Consider the following 22,715-nt stretch of genomic DNA (forward strand, 5'->3'; position numbering starts at 1 on the left):
ATGAAGTTGTTGCTGTTAATAGGGTAAGTACAGTTAGTAAGTAATATATTCTAACAACTTAAAAAATTCATTACTATAAAATTACTTACCATACGGAAATACATTTACAAGCTTAAGCTTTTACGCACACTCGCTAACACATACACAAACAAACTCACATACCTTCAAATTCCCATACAGCATCTCATATACTTGATTTGTTTTAAGTGATTGCTTTGGTTGTGAGGATGTCCAGCCTTCCATATAAGAAGTCGTGCTAAAATTAAATATAGTATCATCGGAAAGGTCTGACATTATAAAATACAATACAAAATATGTAAATGAAAATAAAAATGCAATAGCATTTAAAAACAAAATTGTCGATTGTGCTCTCGCAACTTCTGATATGTTGGTTCTGGTTGTTGGTCTATGGTGGGTAAGGTACTGAGAAGGGTAGGATCAGCAATACGCTAGGGGTGCCTGGTGTTACAGGCAATACAGGTATTACAGGTACGGAACTAATAAGCTACGATGACCACTAAATCTAAGATAAATCATACGCGCGTCGCAAACATATTGGTATAAAAAGCATTAACGTTAGTTAAAATCCTCATTTAATTTTTATTTTAATTATATAATCTATATGTACATATATTTTTTTCTACTACAGTTTTATAATAGCGAGCTGCAATGCTCAGCTGAAGCAAGAAAGGCGGTTTCCGGATGATTTTCTATTTGGTACAGCAACAGCGGCTTACCAGATCGAAGGAGCATGGAACGCAGACGGTATTAATTCATTAAAATGTATTTTTAAAAGCTGTAATCTGTTGCTTTAGTTGTATGGAATATAGCACAGTTTTTTTGTCCAGTCTCAAATGTTCATGTGCAAGAAACACTAAATTGAGTGCAGAAACCAGGCTTATCAGTAATAGCAATTACTTAAAACCTCCCATGTCCACGAAGGAAACATTGACACACAGTTCAAATGGCCCTAAAACAACTTATTTAACTACTTAACTCATTTAATATACAAAAACATGGCAATTTAAAATTTGGTGTTTATTGAAATACCTTGTTATTACATTTCAGGCAAGGGAGAGAGTATTTGGGATCATATGACCCACAATAGGCCTCATGTCATTACGGACATGAGCAACGGAGACATCGCAGCAAACTCTTATTACAACTACAAGCGCGATGTTGAAATGATGAGAGAACTTGGAATCGACATTTACAGGTTTTCTATTTCATGGCCCAGAATTCTGCCAAATCCCCTAGCTCCTAGAAATGTCAACCAGGCTGGCATTGATTTCTACAACAATTATATCAATGAAATGTTGAAATACAACATAACACCCATGGCTACGCTTTTCCATTGGGATTTACCTCAGAAGTTGCAAGACCTAGGTGGTTTCATGAATCCCATGTTCCCTGAATGGTTTGAAGATTACGCTCGAGTTGTTTTTGAAAATTTCGGCGATAGAGTTAAACTTTGGATTACATTCAACGAACCCAGAGAATTTTGCTACCAAGGCTATGGCGCTTATGATTTAATTCCCCTCCTAAATTTTACCGATATTGGTACATACCACTGTGGTAAAAATCTTTTACTTGCTCACGCAAGAGCCTACCATGCTTATAATAATGACTTCAAGCCAAACCAGAACGGCGAGTGTGGTATTACTATTAATATAAGCTGGTACGGTCCGTTGACAGATTCAGAAGAAGATCAATATGCAGCTGAACTTAGGAGGCAAGGAGAGGTAGGCACAGAATAAAAGAATGCTGTCATCGATATTATAATTCTTAACTACAATTTTTTTTTTTTATTTCATTTAAGTGGGGTATATACGCGGAACCAATATTTTCTGAACAAGGTGGTTTCCCGAAGGAGTTGGCGGAGATCGTTGCAAGGAAAAGTATCGAACAGGGTTACTCAAGATCTCGCCTGCCTGAACTTTCTGAGGAAGAACGAAAATTCATCCAAGGAACTTATGACTTCTTTGGTATCAATCATTATACGGCTAGTCTCGTATCAGCTAATGAATACAAAACTGTTAACCCCGTTCCTTCCTTGCTGGACGATGTAGATGTTGGTATATACAATCCAGACGACTGGCTCCAATCCGCTTCAGAGTGGCTTAAAGTAAGTTATTTATTTTTTATTTTAGTACCAGTAGTGTGTAGAGTTCGTCACACTAATAGTACTAACACATTATATATGAAATAAAATAAAGTTCAAATATAAAAGAGTGATATTTAACTTTTTCAGATGGCACCAGATAGTGTATATAATACCCTGACACATCTTAGCGATAAATATAATAATCCTCCGTTTTACATAACTGAGAACGGTTGGTCTCAGGTCCCAGAAGTAGGGTTAATAGATGACGAGAGGATCTTGTATTACAGGGCAGCGTTGAACAGTGTATTAGATACTCTTGAAGCTGGCGTTAATCTTAAAGGCTATATGGCTTGGAGTTTAATGGATAATTACGAATGGATGGCGGGATACACGTGAGTATCAAAATACTGACTTAATTTTCTCTTATGATAAAGATTTCGGCGACGACTGATCATTGTATTGACGAAACAACATTGAGAATCACCCCTATATTATATTTGAAGCAACTTAACTGCAAAGTACCAAAACTTCTTTCACTTTTTCTAGCAGAATAAGACCGAATAATACTGGTTTGGTGTATAGGGTAGTTTATTTTTAGGACACAAAAAGTTTTTAGGACCACAAAGTTTAGACATGATCAGTAATTTTATTTAAGCTTTAGAAAGTTTGCAATCTAGTTTAAAGTCGAGATAGGTTTCTATTATTTAATTATTATTGTTTTATATATGTAAGTTAAGAAAACTTCTGTTGAGTCAGTTAGTATTCAATGAAATGTGACTTTTAGACTTAAAAATTCTGCATGACTTTTGGTACACCATTTTAAGCTGCGCTTAACCTACTATGTCATGTTTCAGAGAACGTTTCGGCTTATACGAAGTAGACTTCACGAGCGAAGCCAAAACTCGCATGCCGAGGAAATCTGCGTTCGTTTACAAGGAGATCATAAGGTCCCGCGTGATCGACCCTGACTACGAACCAGAAAACCTGACCATGTGGATCGACGAAGGACATTAAACACATATTGGTTGCAATAAAGAAACTTGATTTTTATTTCTTTTTTTTTCTATTCTGCCGCACTTCCCTCCTAACTTTATAACAGATAAGAAATATGTATAAGAGAACAGGTTTACTTTTTTCATTATTTGATAAAGTCTGAAGACACGAAAATGTTTATATTTTTAGTTTGATTAAACAAGTCATTCCCCGCAGCTTTGATAACAGAAACATTTGTCAAGTCAAACATTTGTCAACACTGGTGCAATTAAAATACAAACAGGTAATCAGTGAGCCATTGTGACGGTTGGGTCTACATGACAGTACACTTAAAATGAAATAGTACCTCATTGGTGTAAAATATTATAAACAGAAAGGAAAAGTTAATATTAAGTAAAGTGTTAACTAACAAGATACTAAATTTAGTTCTTTATAGAATCACGTAAAGGAAATACTTCAGGGACAGAATATGTGTATCTAATATGAATAATGTGCAGATTTTCATTTCTGGAACGTACATGTCATCTCATATTTTTGAAACGAACAACGTTGGGGAACTTGACTGTTTGACTAGCCCGTTGGCGCAGTTTATAGTGACCCTGCTTTCTGCTTCGAGGGTTGTGGGTTCGATTCCCACCCCGAGTTTTGGGTCTAATATAAATATTTATTTATATATTTATATATGTATTATTTATAAGTATGTTTATCGAAAAAAAAAAATGTAGCTATATATATATGTTGGCTATGACCTATAATACAAGCATTAAGTTGCTTACTTTAGGAGCAGTCGACCGTGTGTGTATTGTGTAGATATTTATTTATTTATTTACTTTAAAAAGTTTCGTGATTTTAAGTACCTAATATTTTATTTAAAAAAAATTATATACGGAAGTAAGCCTTAACTTTTCATTACAAAGCAAAAAAGGAATAGAAGGAGAAGGGAATAGGAGGAATAAGAGAGTGAAGAGTGAAAGAGTACTTAGACACACAGATTAGGTACCATAAAACTTTCTATATCAAATATCAAATCAAATATCAAAAGTCAATCAATGTTGGTGAAACTTTAAAATATCTTGTGATTTGTTTTGCCACCACGTTGCTCCAATGCGGGTTAGCGGATATATTTCCTACTATGAGTAACCATCGCTGTCAGGTGTATAACAACCGGGACCGATAGGTTAACGTGCTCTCTGAGGCACGGTGGGGAGAGCCACAAGGACTGCACAAACACCCAGACCCCGGCGGACATCTATATGGCCAATACAAATGTTTGTCGTGTACGGGAATCGAACCCGCAACCGCCAGCGGAACAGCCACAAACCACGCTGTGACCGTGTCGCCAACGCGGCATCTAATTGAAAAAATATAAGTCATAAAAGGATTAGGCTAAATGGAAGTGACACAAAACATACAAATGTACGTTTTATTTTTTAAAATTACTTTTTTTAAATTTATTTCTATATTATAAATATTTTTATGTAACGTTCAAAATCAAATATCTCAGTCAGAGACGCGGTGTCGAACCCCGCTGGAGCGGTCAATTTTTGATATGATATTCAAAAATCTTCAAATATCTCATCAAAATCAATTTCTTTATAAAATTTCTCTTTTACTTCTCTGCTCTGATACTTTATGCAATAGTGTTGATTATAATATGCCATTTTTATTTTAATAAAAAATTATCATAACATTTAATATCACGTCAGGTAACACAAAAAAAAATTAATATAATTCATCACTTCATCATTACAGCCTATACAGTCCACTGCTGGACATAGGCCTCCACAAGTTTACGCCAAAAATAACGTGAACTCATGTGTTTTGTCCATAGTCACCACGCTGGACAGGCGGGTTGGTGACCGCAGTACTGGCTTTGTCGCACCGAAGACGCTGCTGCCCGTCTTCGGCCTGTGTATTTCAAAGCCAGCAGTTGGATGGTTATCCCGCCATCGGTCGGCTTCTTAAGTTCCAAGGTGGTTGTGGAACCTTGTTATCCCTTAGTCGCCTCTTACGACACCCACGGGAAGAGAGGGGGTGGCTAAATTCTTTAGTGCCGTAGCCACACAGCACAGCCATTCATCACTTAGTGCAGCATAAAATAAAATGTTTTGAGCGCCATCTAGTATCGCTTTGCAATAACTACAGTGTTACATATTAAGCAAAGCGATTTCTACTGGTTACTTAGCATAGTAGTTTGATATGTCTAAGGCAGATGGCGGTAAGGTTAGCCATTTATATTTTATTTATTAAAAGAAAAAGCTTGTGTGTACTTATGGACGCACGTAAAAAGTTATACTAATTAATTGGCTAGCTAGCTTCACGTTGCTAACTTCTTCTTCGTTGACTAGCTAACTTCAGGGTTTCGGACAAATTCTGTTGCATGTTTAAAAAAACTTGAAATTTCCAGGAATTATTTATACATGAAAAATATTTACTAGATGAGTTTGTCCTATTTGTAAATTACCTAATTACTTACTTACTTACTTACTTCTCTGGCTCAGCGACTCGAAGTGGATCTTGGCTTCCGACACCAAAAGTATCCAGCGGTCCCGGTCCAGAGCTATCTCTCGCCAGTTCGCTGTCACCAGCTCGTGCAGTCGACCCAGTGATACTTGGGGCGCCCCACGGGCTTACAACCGTTTGGTTTCCCCAAGTACGCTCTCTTCGCTGCGCGATCGTCTCCCATCCTTGGTATGGTATGGTATGGTTAACACGGGCTGGTTTCCGCAACTCGACGACTTTGCGCCTATTTTGCGTGTGTAGGAGTGATTCGATTCACTCTTGCCATCCAAGCTCCTCCAGAAACTTTAGAAGCTTTTTTGGCTTCTTGAAGATCTCCGGAAGTGTCTCCAGGGTGCCAAGATATTGTGCCCGGTAAGCCGCTACACCTGGACAGTAAAGAAGTACATGCGTAGCCGTTTCTTCTGTTCCCATGCAAGCTCTGCACAGGGGACTGTCGGTAATGCCCATATTAAATAGGTGTTTGTTATACGGACCGTGTCCAGTCAGTGCCGCAGTTATTAGTCTCAGTTGGCGTCTGTCCAGATTTATTAGAATTCTTGCCAATTTGGCATCAATTTCTGGCAGCGCCAACTTGGCTTGCCTACAGTCCTCAGTTTCGGACCATAGTGTGATATGTTTGCGTTTCATGCGTTGTCGAATTTGGCCTTTGAGCCAGCAAGAAGGTAACGGTATAATCGGTTCGGCCCCTATAGCCCATCCTTACTACGTGGCCGAGCCAGCGAAGTCTTGGTTTCTCTGATGATATTGGGTTCAGCCACTAGGTCTTCAATCTCTTGGTTCTTTCTCACCCGCCATCTTCCGTCAGCTTCTTGGGTCGGCCCTAAAATCTTTCGCAGTATTTTCCGCTCTGCCACAAGAAGCTCGTTCTCTTCTTTAAGGGTTAGTACCCAAGTCTCGCATCCGTACATAAGGATTGGTCTGATCACAGTTTTGTATATCCTAATCTTAGTTTTTCTGCCAAGTAACTTAAATACTAACACCTTATGTAAGGAGGTAGTACATCGTAGGGCATTTTGAATACAAGTATCAATCTCGAGCTCTCTCGTATTAGTGTCAGTTACAGTGCAACCTAAGTACTTAAATTTATCTACCCCTTTGTAGACTGTGCCTCCCACTACAAGATTCTTGTGTGGTACACGAATGTTTTTTAAGCGCTTCAAGTGAAGGTATTCGGTTTTCTCCTTACTAATCCTTAGGCTGATCCTAGCTGCTTCCAGGTCCACGAATCTCACCACATTTTTTGGCCTCCTCTTCACTTTGTGCAAGCAGTGCCAGATCATCGGCGTCTCCTATTACCTTATGTTATCCATTTAGCTCTACACCGGTAGAAACTGCCATGATTTTTTTGTACAACGTGCTCAAGGGCCAAATTGAACAACATAGACGACAGAGCATCTCCTTGTTTAAGCCCAGTTACGACGTCAAATTCTTTCGTCAAGTCGTTATCCACTCGGACCCTCATTCTGCTTATACTAGTGGCCACTCGAATCATGTGAACCAACTTGTTCGGGATTCCGAAATCACCACGGATGTTATACAAGGTACTTCTATCTATGCTATCATATGCCTTCACGAAGTCCACGAACACCGAATGGATACTTTGCGCGTACTCCCAGCTCCTCGCGCCGTCCCGTCCGGCGTAGAGGATCGTCCCCTGGGTGGCGGATAGGGGAGTGGTCGATAGTACAGCCTAGCTACACTACTCGGCAAAGTCCGATGGACTCGCTGACCAACAACGGGTGTGGTCCTCCAGCATTATGGAGGTTGTGCGGTGGGTTAACACCCCTTCCACGGATAAACAAATTGTTACGAAACCGATTACTAAAAAAAATATTACCTAATTAGTATTTATTATTTAGATATTGTCACGGTTCCCCTGGTCTATTAAGGAAGTAAATAAAACCAGGGTACCATGAACTAAAAAAATTTATTAGATTAATTAACCCGGTGAGGTAGAATAAAAAAATGTACGTATATGGGCGGGGTCGAGCACTCAATTCACACAAGCTCCAAATGCAGTTCGGCTCAGGTACTCTCCTGGTTCGCCGTGCAGGTGATATTCCCGGGAGTCGAGTGGCAGGATTCCGCTATCGACCGGGGGCGGCAGGAACGGGTAGTTCAAGACCCGGCGGAGTGCACTCTCGTCGTTGGGGTTAGGTGGAAACGTCGAAATTGGTGACCCAAACGTCGAAATCGGTGACCCAATCGTCGAAATCGGTGACCCAAACGTCGAACCCTGGAACGCGCCATCAAAATATAAAAATAAGCGTTCCAGTACTATTTGCAAACATCCACGGCACTGCGTTATAAAAGAAAGCACCTAATTTGTAGCAGTAGTGCCGTGCAATCATAAAGCCAGAAGCGGAGATAATAATTTTTTTAAAAGTAGGTTAACTTATATTACAATATACAATTATGATAAAAAATATTAAAAATGAGAGTAGACTTGAAAAATGATGAAATCTAAGAACATAATTGAGATGAGATTTATGCTACTGAATACAAATATTATATTTTACAATAGGCATGATTACTTGCATTAACTACATAAATTGCCTGCCATATAAAAATACCACTTACCCAGTTTGGGGGCGATAAACACTGACACTATAATATTTGTTGAATCGAGACAACGCTAAGCAAGGATCACACAATTTTATAAAGTACGGTTACGATGCTTAAATATATATTAGCCACCGTATAGAGACCGTAATAAAAGGTGTGATGTGCGTTAACTATTTCTTGAGACAAAATTTCAAAAATGAATGACGCGGCGGCGACCAGTACTGCCGTTTTTATAAGCCGAGACAAAAGATTCATTTGAATTTTTGAAAAAGATAAAATGTTGCCCGCGCGAACATATAAATGCCGGTTGATGAATTTATTATTTTTCTGTAGAAAAAAAAAATAATTTATGATAAAATAGTGTATCATAAATTACTGTAGATTTTCATTTCATTTAATTATAATAAACTAAGGTTTCTTTTTTTTAAGAAAAATCATTTCACGTATTTAAAATATTAAATTTAAGCATATTTTAATTTAGCAGCACAAATCATGTACGTATAACGTTACAATATTACATACAATTTCTTATTTTTTTCTGTTTTGATTAAATGTTGACTAGGAGAAATTACCAATAGATACATGTTAAATCCGTCTTTTGTTTCAGCTGTTTTAATTTAAATTGTTGTTCAATAAAGTTTTTAATGAATAAATCATATCACAGGATTTATCAAGGCTCGAACACTATGAAATGAAACTTCAACAAGTACCATACCAGTACATGTCGTTGTTGATGTTCTAACAACATTTACTTCAAAATTACTAACTTTTAAGAAGAGGAAGACTATATACTTGTGTAGACCCGTTATATTGATTGCTATTTTGTATGTTTTATACATATTATGTTTTTATTGGATGAAGCTTCTTTATGATAAAAATTTCAAAACCACCACAAAGCCACTTATTTCCTAATTAAGACCTTAGTGGCGATAAGATGTCTCATTCAAGTATATTTCTTTATCTCATTTTTCCTGAAATAACATTTTACTAAAACAAATCTCAAAGGACAGAAAAAGCCTTGACTAATAGCTTCCACCAACAATAGGAGGCTTTCCAGACTAGAGAATTCAACAAGGAAATATTTTCAGTGTTTTTACTAACATTCCAGACGCATAAAGTATGTATTACAATTGTCTTTAATTCATAGTTTTTATTGTCATCATCATCATTGGCTTTAGTCCGTCTATTGCAGACGATTTAGACAGTGTCAGACAGACACTGTCGCCTAGGACACTCTTCAGGAAAACGCAGAGTTGCCTAAGCTCTGCGCCACCCTCTCGGCATCACTGACTAGGCCCACAGGAACGACGAGTCGATACGTGTGGAGCCAGTTCGGCTGCGGAGTCTTTCGCATTTTAGAGCTATGCCACGAATGCTTGACGGAGACCTCATTCCGGGTTTCAAATGAAGTTATTCTTTTCCAGGACCCTGACGATTTTGAGCCAGGTTTATCCCTCGGTCGCCTTTTACGACCCCCACGGGAAGAAAGCGGTGATGCTATTCTACTCGGCCGACACCACACGGCATTTTTATTGGAAGTATGTATACCTAATCTATACAACAAATAAATAAAATTGGAGTGTCTGTTTGTAATATTAAAATAAAAACTTTGTACTGAATGTATATGGATGTATACACGGTAGATATACCAAAATAGACTTGATTACAATTTTTGACTGTCTGTCTGTTTGTTTCGGATAATCTCTGAAACAGCTTGACCGATTTTGACGGGACTTACAATAGAAGATAGCTGATGTAATAAGGAGTAACTTAGGCTACTTTTATTTTAGAAATTTATTTATTTTGTAACTCTGCGAACTGAACAGTATTTTTCTTAATCCACGAGGACGAAGTCGCGGTCACCGCTAATACTAGATAAAATCTCTAGAATAACTATTGTAAAAACCACACCCGATTCGTGCAAAAGATTTTGCATAATCCCTAGACTAGACCTCTCACCTCTCGCGGCAAAAAGAGAGCTTTCATCAGTGGAAAATCCCTACGAGAGTCCATTCAGAACTCAAACTAAAAAACCCTTACATAGACCCAATAACGTTAAGGCGGTATATCCTTCCCAGGCATTGAGTGGAACTGCTGTGAGGAGTCCCAACATAAAAAATAACAAATTATAACCGGTATTTACCAAGTGGAAAAACCCAACTTAAAAAACAATCGTAATCTCCAGATTCGTAGTACTTAATAGGGAAAACCTTATTGAAAAAAAATACCTTAGCTATAATCATTGAAGCTTTAATTATCTACTTGATTAAATCCTCATTCAATATAATGTAACGAATATGAAGGAGATGCCATACATGCAGTGTTTGGATATACACGAAAGTACACGAAATGGGAACTCCAGATTCATTAGGAGTTGTCCAAGAGATGGCCCTTTGTGATACGTAGTGAGGTTTTAGACTACAACCCCCCTTACTCCCAACGTCCAACGTGCCAGCCAAAAGAGAACCCAATTCATTACACTAAATTTCCTAACCAGACCCAGATAAGCCTTTGCGTGTCATTCTCATATCGAGCACAACTTGGCAACCTAAGGAGAACCCTATTGGTCGTACATTCAAATTTCTAGTCGATACGTCAGAACAAACATACAGCTTTTTGGCTTCTATTATTTCTATAAAGATCCCTTAATCTCTAAGATAAATCGATTTTATGACACCATTCATATACCTACAGACACCGGTCGGTAACAATATTACTATATAGCTATATATCTAATATATAAAATTCTCATGTCGCGGTGTTTGTAGTTAAACTCCTCCGAAACGGCTTGACCGATTCTCATGAAATTTTGTGTGCATATTGGGTAGGTCTGTGAAACGAACAACATCTATTTGTCATACATCGAAGTTATAAGGGGAGGGGGGATTAAGGGGTTAATATCATATATGGCAAAACATTAAAAAATATGGAAAAACGTTTGCGGGGTCAGCTAGTATTATATATAGTACCTGAGTGACCGAGCTCAGCTCGGTATTTCTTGTAAATCGTGAAGGATTAGTAGTAGAAGAGAGAGTTAAAATGATTCGCTGCCGGTTTGGATGAAGTCTTTTTTAACCGACTTCAAAAAAGGAGGAGGTACTCAATCCGGCTAAAGGAAACTCAATATATATATCCCACCTTCGGTGCAACAAAGTCACAATTCAGGACACTTTTTTGTTATGTCTTTTATTACGACTTTTTGATAATCTAATATAAGATTTTTAAACTATACCAAAGAAAGTGAACTATTAATTTTATAAAGATTTCAAACCTACTATAAATAGTTATCCAGAAATGAGGAACTAAAAGCGAGAAAAAAAAATTAAAAGTCCTCTCCTGTAAAATTAAGAAATGAGCTATATATATCACTACATAGTATAAAACAAAGTCGCTTTCTCTGTCCTTATGTCCCTATGTCCCTATGTATGCTTAAATCTTTAAAACTACGCAACGGATTTTGATGCGGTTTTTTTTTAATAGATAGAGTGATCATCCATTAAGTAGTGGAGAAATACTGTTATTTTTGAGGTTTCTGATGTGATGTCGTAAATAATTACATTTTTCTCGCTTACATTGCAAACCCTACGAGATTTATCAAAATAATATACTAAGTATTAGACACATTGAAAAGTTCTACAGAAAGCTCCGCTATGGTATATGTCTATCTCTTATGGATATCCCACAATAACATTTTTTTGTCATTTACTTTTTACGACAAATAATGGCTAATTTTCAAAGCGATTTTAACCAATACAGCATTAATATACGAAATATTGTAAATCAAAATTAAATTGTATTGAATTTCCTGTAGAGTTGAATATTTGTGCTAATAGTTTGTGTTCTGATCCTCACCACTTTACACTTTTGAATCAGATGTACAGCACCTTAATTAGTGTACTGAAGGATGCTGCACAAATTACATATGAAGGTAGGGAAAATGTGCAAAATAAAAGAAAGTATGTACCGGGTTGGAACAAATATGTTCGTGGCGCTCACATGGAGGCTCGATTATGGTATCAAACTTGGCTTTTACATAATAAACCTAGGACTGGTTATATTTATGATAATATGTGTAAGTTTCGAAATATCTTTAAAAGTAAATTAAAATTTTGTCAAGACAATAAACAACAAATTAAAATGGATATGTTAGCTAAAAGTCACTCGGGTAAAGATTTTAAGTCATTTTGGAAGCTAACAAAGAAACTTAATCCGGGGTCGGGCCGCCCTGTGAGCGTAGCAGGTGTACACGACCCTGTTGATATAGCCAACTTGTTTAAACAACATTTTAAAGTAGATTCACCACTAAGGCAATCTGTCCGGGTGCCCAGTGTTGAGTCCGTTTCGGGTGATATCACCGTCAGATTTACCGAAAAAGACGTTGCCACGGTTATATCATCTATGAAGAGAGGTAAGTCACCCGGCCATGACGGTCTCAGCATTGAGCATTTGCAACACGCAGGTGTGCACCTGCCTCGAATTTTAGCTATGTTTTTTAACCTTTGTATAAGTCACTGCTATTTACCTAAAGACCTAATGTATACTGTGGTAGTACCAATTGTTAAAAATAAGACTGGGGATGCATCTGATATTAATAACTATCGGCCAATATCTCTGGCGACAATCATGGCCAAAATACTGGACAGTTTGCTTGACAAACAATTACTTAAAAACATTAATCTTAATGATAATCAGTTCGGCTTTAGACCTGGTCTATCCACAGAGAGTGCAATTTTATGTCTTAAGCAGACTGTCCAGTACTACACTAGCAGATGTACCCCCGTGATTGCCTATTTTTTAGACCTGTCTAGGGCGTTCGACTTGGTTGATTACGGGGTTTTGTGGCAGAAACTTCATCGTGAAACCACATTACCACGTGAAATAATCAATATCTTTGGTTATTGGTACAATAACCAACTCAACAGTGTAAAGTGGGGGGAATCATTTTCAAATGTTTACCGGTTGGAATGCGGAGTGAGGCAGGGGGGCCTGAGCTCGCCTCGTCTTTTCAACCTATACATGAATCATCTGATCGATGAGCTCAGTAACAGTAGCATAGGGTGTCATGTGGACGGAGTGAGCATCAATAACATTAGTTATGCAGATGATATGGTGTTGCTGAGCCCATCGGTCAGTGCATTAAGACGATTACTGTCTATATGTGAAGTATATGCTGAGGCTCATGGACTCAAGTACAATGCCAAGAAAAGCGAAATCATGGTTTTTAAGGCGGGTGCAAAAGGTTATAAAACCATACCTGAGGTATCGCTCTGCGGATCACCGCTACTTAGGGTGACCAGCTTTAAGTACTTGGGTCATTGGGTAACCGAAAACTTAGGCGATAATAAGGATATAGACAGGGAGCGAAGGTCACTGTCAGTTCGCTGCAACATGCTGGCTCGCAGATTTGCACGTTGTACAGAAGATGTCAAAATAACTCTTTTTAAAGCCTTCTGCCAATCGTTTTATACGTGCAGTCTGTGGACCAGCTGTAGCTTGCGTGCTTACAGTGACCTCCGCGTACAATACAATAATGCGTTCAGGATGCTGCTGGGGCTGCCGTGGCGCTGTAGTGCCTCACTGATGTTCGCGGAAAGGCGCGTCGATGACTTCAAAGCTATCATGCGCAAGAGGTGCGCGTCATTACTTAAGCGTTTCCGCGGCAGCCACAATAGTATTCTGAGAGTATTTGTAGATAGATGGGAGAGTCCAATGCTGCGACATTGGATAAAACTCCATGTGATTTGAAAAAAAAAAATGTATAAATATAAAAACTATTTTATATTTATTCTCTGTTGTTGTACTAACACTAGGTTATAAGAAACATTGTTACTAACACTATATGGGCTAGTCCCGAAATAAATGTCATTATTATTATTATTATTATTATTATTAATCCTTATTCCATTGTTGATTTAATATAGATCTCTATGGCCCTTTACAGCATATGATTTAAATGAATATTTTTGAAGATATTATAGATTTAAAAATTGCGATACGTAGCGTTTGCGGCGGTTCCGGCCGGCTTTTACTCTAAAGTTAACGCGTGCGGGCCACGGGAAGTAATGAATAAATCAAAACTACTGGATCGATTTTAATCATTTTTCAGTGAATGACATAGGCTATAATTATATTTTATACCCGTGCGAAGCCGGAGCGGGTCGCTAGTATATATATATTTTAATGTATGTTCGGGGATAACTTTGTCGTTTATGAAAAGAATTTGATAATTCTTTTTTTGTTGGAAAGGAGATATCCCTGGTGTGGTAGCATGATAAGGAAACCAAGATCTGATGATGGGATCCTAGAGAAATCGAGGGAAACTCTCGAAAATCCGCATAACTTTACATAAACTACATAATACTTAACATACTACTGAGTGTACTGATTTTGATGATTTTTAACTTAATCGAAAGCCGATGTTTATCATGTGGTCATATTTCATCGAGATCTGATTACAACTTTTGGAGTAATCTTTGATAATGCGTATTTCTTGACTATTTTTTCGTGTACCTACATTGTATGACTTGTTGATGTAATTGAAGTCGTTTTTTTTTCGTTTGCCTGCAAACACAATTATTAATAATGAATTAACGCAAAATAAAAATAAAAAATAACGATAAATTAAAAATTGATACAAAATACACAATTACAACGCTTCAGCCTGTATTATCCCACTACTAGGCATTGGCATCTTTCTCCATGTAGGAGGAGGATCAGAGCTTAATCCACCATGCTACTCCAATGCGGGTTGGCGGATATACTCCCTACTAAGTGAATAACGATCGCTATCAGGTGTACATGATAACAACCGGGGCCGACGGCTTAACGTGCTCTCCGAGGCACGGTGGGGAGACCCACAAGGACTACACAAATACCTAGACCACGGCAAACACCTGTATGGCCAATACAAATGTTTGTCACGTGCGGGGATCGAACCCGCAACCGCCAGCGCAACAGGTACAATCTATGGCGTACCCGTTGCGCCAACGCGTGTCACACACAATTACAAGATTGAGAGTAATTGCTTCTCAAAACTGATAGGCGCTCCAACAAATCGTGTTTTTTTGAAAATAATATTTCCGAATTACATATTTATAAAATATGAATAATATTTTTTTTACCGACCATAATAAAAAATATAAATAAAAATAAAAAATCAAAAATAAAAAACAATTAAAAAATAATAATGATAAAATATGAATAATATTTTTCGATTTTACTGTCATAATAATAAAAAATAAGAACTGCCTATTTAAATAAAAAATAACGAGTGCAATTAGAAAAAAAAGAAAAAATAATTGATCAGGGACATGGGGATTTGAACCATGATCTTCTCGGTTGATCCCGACCGGCCGATTTCCCATCGAGCTTATTGCAACTAACTTGACAGATGCGAAATTTACCTTCGTATTCTAACGATATTTTTTTCACTCCCTAAAAACAGGGATAAAACGATATTTTCTGAAAATGAATCCTAGCTAGATAGATTTATCTCCCCCGAAACCCCCTATATACTAAATTTTATGAAAATCGTTGCAGCCGTTTCCGAGATTCAGATTATATATATACATATCTATATATACAAGAATTGCTCGTTTAATAGTATAAGATTATAATATAACTATATGGATAGTAGTTTATCTTGTATATTCTGATTAACTCTTACTCGTGTATGATGTATTTTGCTAAGTGACAGCTGAAATGATAAATTTGTTTGTTTGTCAGATATCACATCGAGTTGGAAAAACCAATGTGGTTATGATATAAGCTATTATCTAGGTATCCTAAGTTATATATTTACTAGCTGTGCTCGCGACTTCGTCTGAGGTATTGAAAAAATAAGTTATTGATTAGTTCGCAGAGTTATATAAAAAAAAATCTAAAATAAAAGCTAAGGTACCTAGTTAGCTTAAGTTAATCCTTATTACATTAGCTATCTGCCAGTGAAAGTCCCGTCAAAATCGGTCTAGCCATTTTAGAGATTAGCCGGAACAAACAGACAGATAGATAAAAATGATAAAAAATGTTATTTTGGTACATGTACCATGTAAACATGAATTTAATAAAAAGCGATTATTTTAATATTACAAACAGACACTCCAATTTTATTTATTTGTATAGATGTATAGATATCATCACTTCAGCCTATCGCAGCTGCTGGACATATGCTTCCACAAGTTCACGCCGAATACGGCGTGAACTCATGTCTTTTGCCCATAGTCACCACGCTGGGCAGGCGGGTTGGTGACCGCAGGGTTGTCTTTGTCACACCGAAGACGCTGCCCGTCTTAGGCCTGTGTATTTCAAAGCCAACAGTTGAATGATTATCCCGCGATCGGTCGGCTTTTTAAGTTCCAAGGTGGTAGTGTAACTGTGTTATTCCTTAGTCGCCTCTTACGACACCCACGGGAAGAGAGGGGTGGCTATATTCTTTACTGCCATGACCACACAGTAGGTATAGACATAGATTTTATTTATTATATTTTTAGACGTTATTGTACACCAAACAAAAAATAAATAAAAAAATAAGCAGTAATTACTAGAGAAATGTGCAAAAGGCGGCCTTATTGCTAAAAAGTAATCTCTTCAAGGCAACTTTAGGGCAAAGAAGATGATATATTGAAGGCGTAGGTGTATAGTTTCATGTTATAAAAAATAATGTGAAAAAACTCAATAAATGGCCCTGCGGTCACCATCCCGCCTGCCCAGCGTGTTGACTATGGGCAAAACACACGAGTTCACGCCCTTTTTGGCGCCAACTTGGGGATGCGAGTGTCCAGTAGTGGACTTTTTTCATATTTTCAAATAATATTAATTTTATGCATAGACCGGGCTATTCATAATCTAATACTGCTTTCTGTTCCTCGGGTTTCGGGTTCGATTCCGGCCTGAGTCTGGGTGTAATATGTGTATTTATATACTCGTATTTATATATGTATTATTTCTATGTATACTTATGAAAAAAAAAACACCAGGTAGGAACGAAGTTCCTTCGGATAGTATAGAAGCAACACAATTTGAATTTTTTTTTTTGAAATTTACATATTTTTTCTAGTTATTGATTTTTTTTAATTTTGTTGATTGGTTTTTAATTAAGTACATCAAAGTATTAAGGAAATTTAGTATTTTAGAAAATAACAAATACTGTAAAATAAAATAAATCAAACAAGATAATAATAATAATAATAATTCAAACAAAATAATAATAATAATTCAAACTATTAAGTGAAATAAAAAACATATGTCTTTATTTATTTTTGTCGATAGTATAAAAAATTAGAAATAATTTTAAAAAAGTTTATTACTACTATTTTAGTTTTACAAACGTCATATTATACAGTCGTGTGACTGATATTACGTCACTTCCGTTATATATTTTTCTTACGGTTTTAGTATCACATTTTTTCAGTTCGGTCGCCCACCCAAATGTCAAGCCTGCCATAAGGAATTTCGTTCCAAAAATAGTTAGTTATAGCAGTCCGCTATCACCTGTAACACTAGCATTAAGTCGCTTACCATAGAACCGTGTGTGTATATTAAATGATATTTATTTATATTTATATTAATACTGATTATAATAAGTAAATACTATTTTATGGTTACCCTAATCAATACTGAAGTGACGTCTGGGCAAAAGTTACAGCTTATCTATATCAAAGATTAGTTAGCTGAATTATCTCACTCAAGATAGCCGCTATATAAAGTAACCCCTAGTAGTTGTTTGTACACTTTCGTTGGCACATAACAATATGAAGCTTATATTGTATATAGGGTACGTATTTTTATTAATTATTATATATTTTTTTTAATTACTCATAAATTGTGTAAATAATAATTATGCTTATATAATGTATTGAATACTTTCGAATGTCAAAATCAAAATTAGTTTAGCTTACTTTTAGGTCTTACGTGTTTATTAACTGTGACAAGAAAGCGATGCACATACACTCACGTGTTCACGTAGGCCGTAATTGAACTTGGCATTATATTATAATACTTTAAGGATGTATGTAAAATATATCTTCTAATTTTCCATAAATTTGGAATATATTATTTATTGTTGATTACGATGAATAGACTGAAAAAAACAGAAAAAAAGCGCTTTAGCCGATGATTTGAAAGAAATTTTTGAGACTAAAAGCCTTATATTCGTACCGGGAGTTGACGAAATCGAACTGAAAAAGTGATTTACGGAAACTACATACATTTTTTTTATTTTTTCACGAAAAAAACCAATGTTCCCGATGTCGTTGTGGAGACATTCGTGGTTAACTTTTAACGTTTCAGTAGCGTTCTATGAACTGCTGTTCATGAAACTCAGTACGTCCATCATATTGGACAATATCAAATGTATTAAACAAAATGACACAATTTTTTCATTCAGAATTATAACATGCGAACAGAAATTATTGGGCATTGACATTTCGACATGAAAATTAACCTTAAAAATAAATAGATCAACAAGGTTTCCTTTACTAAGCGCATCTTCAAATTTGACATTGTAGTAATGATAAGATAAGATTAAATTCAATTGATGGTTTATATAATTATGTAACTTAAATTATTGTAAAGTTAAAGTGTTTGTTCGTTACAAATACACGAACAAATAATACACTTGAAATTACTCTTGAGACATACATAATTATGTCCTTAATTATCTAACCATCTATCAACTTCAAATTCAAAATAATAACTGTAATATATAAATAAATTAAAAAACCTTTAAAAATTGTACAGTTTTTCAGTATTTTTGTCAATTTGTATCTGGAGCATTTTGAAATTTCTTTCACCAAGAATAACATTTTCTAATGAATTTCTTGGACATTTTATTTCCGTAATATTAAGTTTTCAGCTACGGGAAATACATTTGTGAATTAAGTTAGAAGAGCAGTACAGCCTTTCTATATCTACATGAGCACCGTACCAAAATTTCCGATTGCTAAATCAACAGTCTCTTCTTGTTCATTCTTTTATGTCAGAACATTTTCTGAAATTGTTTGTTAATTCACAAGATCTATTCATTTACTTCGTCTTAATCGAGTCTATGGAAAAAAAGTTGATTTGGTAATAATTTACTTTACAAATACTTAGTAATTACAGTTATTATATAAATGTGACTTAAAATATTTTGATTCAATTAATATTCAAGTGAGAGTTATGTTTTTGACTATTGATCAAGCAATTCACGTAACTAATATTAGTCTAGTGAGGTACGAAGCAAGAATATAGTTGCTTTACAAAATTGTATATATATAGTTTCTTTATAGGATATCATAATTTTCTTTAAAAATAAAAACGGTTTTCAAAAGAGTAACTGGGAAGTTTCTTGTCAATTCTGCAAAGAAGAATCGACATTTCGAATTAGAGGAAGTAAATTATTAAAAGTGCTTGTAATTAAATTTTGTTTTGTAACCTTTTTTTGCAGTTTGATAATAGCGGCGTGTCAAGCGCACCCGAGGCAAGAAAGGCGTTTCCCGGATGATTTCTTGTTCGGCACAGCCACTGCCGCTCACCAGATTGAAGGAGGATACAATGCTGACGGTAACAAGTGGCTTTAAATTAAAATGAGTATATTTGTAGAACCGGTTCATAAAAAAGACATTTAGGCTGTAATATATTAAGCTATGACCGATGAAATTGGATAATCTTAAATATTAACGGGGATAACATAGCGCAGGCCATTTAATCCATTTTTTGTCTAGCGAAGTACTTTTATTTTAACAGCCCCCAACACGTGTACATAGAAGCCTTGTAACAAAATTTTGTCTGATTTGAGGACAAATCACATGAAATTACTTATTTAATAGCATATGTAATGGCTTTTACTCAAGTGCTTATAGACTTTGTAAAGTTTATTTTGATTAAAAACGCTAGAGACGTCATAGTTATCGGACGATGATGTAAATAAACGGAAATATATAATTTATAGCATCTTTGGTCTCCGACCCAAAAGCGAAATATCGTGAAGTTGATCAGATGAGATTTATGCTTGATTAATCGATTAATTTATGTTTGTTTCAGGCAAGACAGATAACATTTGGGACCATATGACTCACACCAAGCCCCATGTAATCAAGGATATGAGTAATGGAGACATCGCTGCCAACTCTTACTACAACTACAAACGTGACGTTGAAATGATGAGAGAACTTGGACTCGATGCTTATAGATTTTCTTTTTCTTGGTCCAGAATTTTACCTAATCCGCTAGCCCCTTACAATGTCAACCAGGCTGGCATTGATTTCTATAACAATTACATCAATGAAATGTTGAAATACAACATAACACCCATGGCTACACTCTATCACTGGGATTTGCCACAGAAGTTGCAAGACCTTGGTGGATTTTTGAATCCACTGTTCCCTGAATGGTTTGAAGATTACGCCCGAGTTGTTTATGAAAACTTCGGTGATAGGGTCAAGCTATTTATTACTTTTAACGAGCCCAGGGAAATTTGCTTCGAAGGTTATGGGTCATCTACCAAAGCTCCCATCTTAAACGTTACTGATGTCGGTACCTATCTCTGTGCTAAGTATCTCCTGTTGGGTCATGCGAAAGCATACTATGCTTATGTAAATGACTTCAAACCGACTCAACAGGGTCAGTGCGGTATTACCATTAGTTCGAACTGGTTTGGTCCATTGACAGATTCTGAAGAAGATCAATTTGCCGCTGAACTTAAACGACAAGCTGAAGTAAGTATCAACAAAATTATTATTTATGTTATAATTAATATCTAGTGTAATCAAATCGTAATATTTTTTATTTCTCTTTAAGTGGGGACTTTATGCCGACCCGATTTTCTCCGAAGAAGGCGGCTTCCCGAAGGAATTATCAGACGTCGTTGCAAGAAAAAGTTTAGATATGGGTTACAAAGAGTCACGTATGCCAGAATTTACTGACGAGGAAAGACAATTAATCCAAGGAAGTGCAGATTTCTTCGGAGTAAACCATTACACTGCAAGTCTTATATCAGCATCTGAATATAAAACATTCTATCCCGTTCCCTCATTGTATGCTGATATTGACGTTGGTATCTACAGACCACCAGAGTGGCTTGATTCTGCATCAGATTGGTTAAAAGTATGTTAGTAAAATAATATCAGTTATCCGATTTTTTTTTGTATTAAATTCATAGATACACGTTACGAAATTGTCATTTTCAGCTGGCACCAAACAGCGTTTACAACGCGTTAACTTTTCTGCACAATAAATATCCGAATACTGAATTTTACATAACAGAAAACGGTTGGTCTAACTATCCAGATGCAGGACTAATAGACGACGACAGGAGTACGTACTACAGAGCAGCATTGAACAGTGTTTTAGATGCTCTTGAAGCTGGAGTTAACATTAAAGGCTACATGGCATGGAGCTTAATGGACAACTTCGAATGGATGGAAGGATACGTGTAAGTAAATATTAAATTGTTACTAACTTTGGAAGTACGTTCAACAATAGTAGCGTGAAACATTTCTGAAGTATTAGAGCTAAAAATGCCTGACTGGCTAAAGAATGTCCGGGGAGTAGAAGTCAGCTCCGTTAACAAGTGACTTCATGACAACGAGCTCATGACTAACGCATCCAAGATAAAACTAAATTACATATGCTCACCATACAGTATGACGTTCTGCTACACAAATAATAGATTAAAGGCCATAAACGTAATCGTTTTCATCTAAATAACCATCAATGCAAGTGATCAGTCGTAGAAATTGTTTAAAAGTAAAAGGATTAGTGATGATAGGCTACAATTTTAATTGGAAATCTAATATTTTAAGTATTGAATGTGTAATGTGGTATAGGCCTCTTTCTCCATATAGGAGAAGGATTGGAGCTTAATCGTAACGATCGCTATCAGGTGTTTATTAGAACAACCGGAACTGACAGCTTAAAGTGCTCTCCGAGGCACGGTGGTGAGACCCAGAAGGACAGAGATCCAAACCGGAAAAAGTATTTGTACATATACAAATATCCACCCCGAGCACGCATTCGCAACACTACACCAGAGCTGTTGTAGCCCGCCATATTGTTAAGTCCCTAAATAAAATGTAATCAAACTTTACACTTCAGATAAATCCCCGCGGTTTTTGAGAGCATTATTGATTGTAATTTTATGTAACATGCATGAGTTGAAGTATATAAAAATAATGCTTTGAATGGAATAGGGAGAGTAAAAGTCTTCGAGCTTTTTGCTATTTAAATGAGTATTGTTATACTGCAGTAGAAACATCACTATAAATTTACAGTCATCCGTGCTAGAAAAAGCACAATAGAAGTAAAAGTTACCAATCATACATATTTTATTTCAGAGAACGTTTCGGCTTATACGAAGTAGACTTCACGAGCGAAGCCAAAACTCGCACGCCGAGGAAATCTGCGTTCGTTTACAAGGAGATCGTAAGGTCCCGCGTTATCGACCCTGACTACGAACCAGAAAACCTGACCATGTGGATCGACGAAGGACATTAGATAATTTTGTTTCGTGAAGACTGAGAAAATAACTTATTTAAATAAACTATTTAAAGTA

At 36.4% G+C, this 22,715-nt stretch overlaps 1 protein-coding gene across 1 annotated transcript; it reads left to right on the forward strand.

Moving 5' to 3' along the window:
• On the forward strand, nucleotides 1–22,715 carry LOC123664941. The gene is made up of 16 exons (XM_045599306.1): nucleotides 1–23; nucleotides 650–765; nucleotides 1,069–1,742; nucleotides 1,820–2,125; nucleotides 2,252–2,496; nucleotides 2,959–3,084; nucleotides 6,120–6,227; nucleotides 6,935–7,161; nucleotides 11,997–12,113; nucleotides 12,303–13,815; nucleotides 19,611–19,726; nucleotides 20,207–20,606; nucleotides 20,651–20,657; nucleotides 20,963–21,268; nucleotides 21,352–21,596; nucleotides 22,498–22,715. The coding sequence occupies exons 1-16, from the start codon at nucleotides 1–3 to the stop codon at nucleotides 22,655–22,657; spliced, it is 4,689 nt and encodes a 1,562-aa protein (XP_045455262.1). The 3' UTR covers nucleotides 22,658–22,715.

This window comes from Melitaea cinxia, chromosome 23, assembly GCF_905220565.1.
Source record: "Melitaea cinxia chromosome 23, ilMelCinx1.1, whole genome shotgun sequence".
Classification (NCBI taxonomy): Eukaryota; Metazoa; Arthropoda; class Insecta; order Lepidoptera; family Nymphalidae; genus Melitaea; species Melitaea cinxia.

Coding starts and splice junctions, on each gene's coding strand:
- LOC123664941 (XM_045599306.1), top strand. CDS start 1: ATGAAGTTGTTGCTGTTAATAGG. Junction 2,497..2,958: donor GAATGGATGGCGGGATACAC/GTGAGTATCAAA, acceptor GTCATGTTTCAG/AGAACGTTTCGGCTTATACG. Junction 21,269..21,351: donor CTGCATCAGATTGGTTAAAA/GTATGTTAGTAA, acceptor TGTCATTTTCAG/CTGGCACCAAACAGCGTTTA.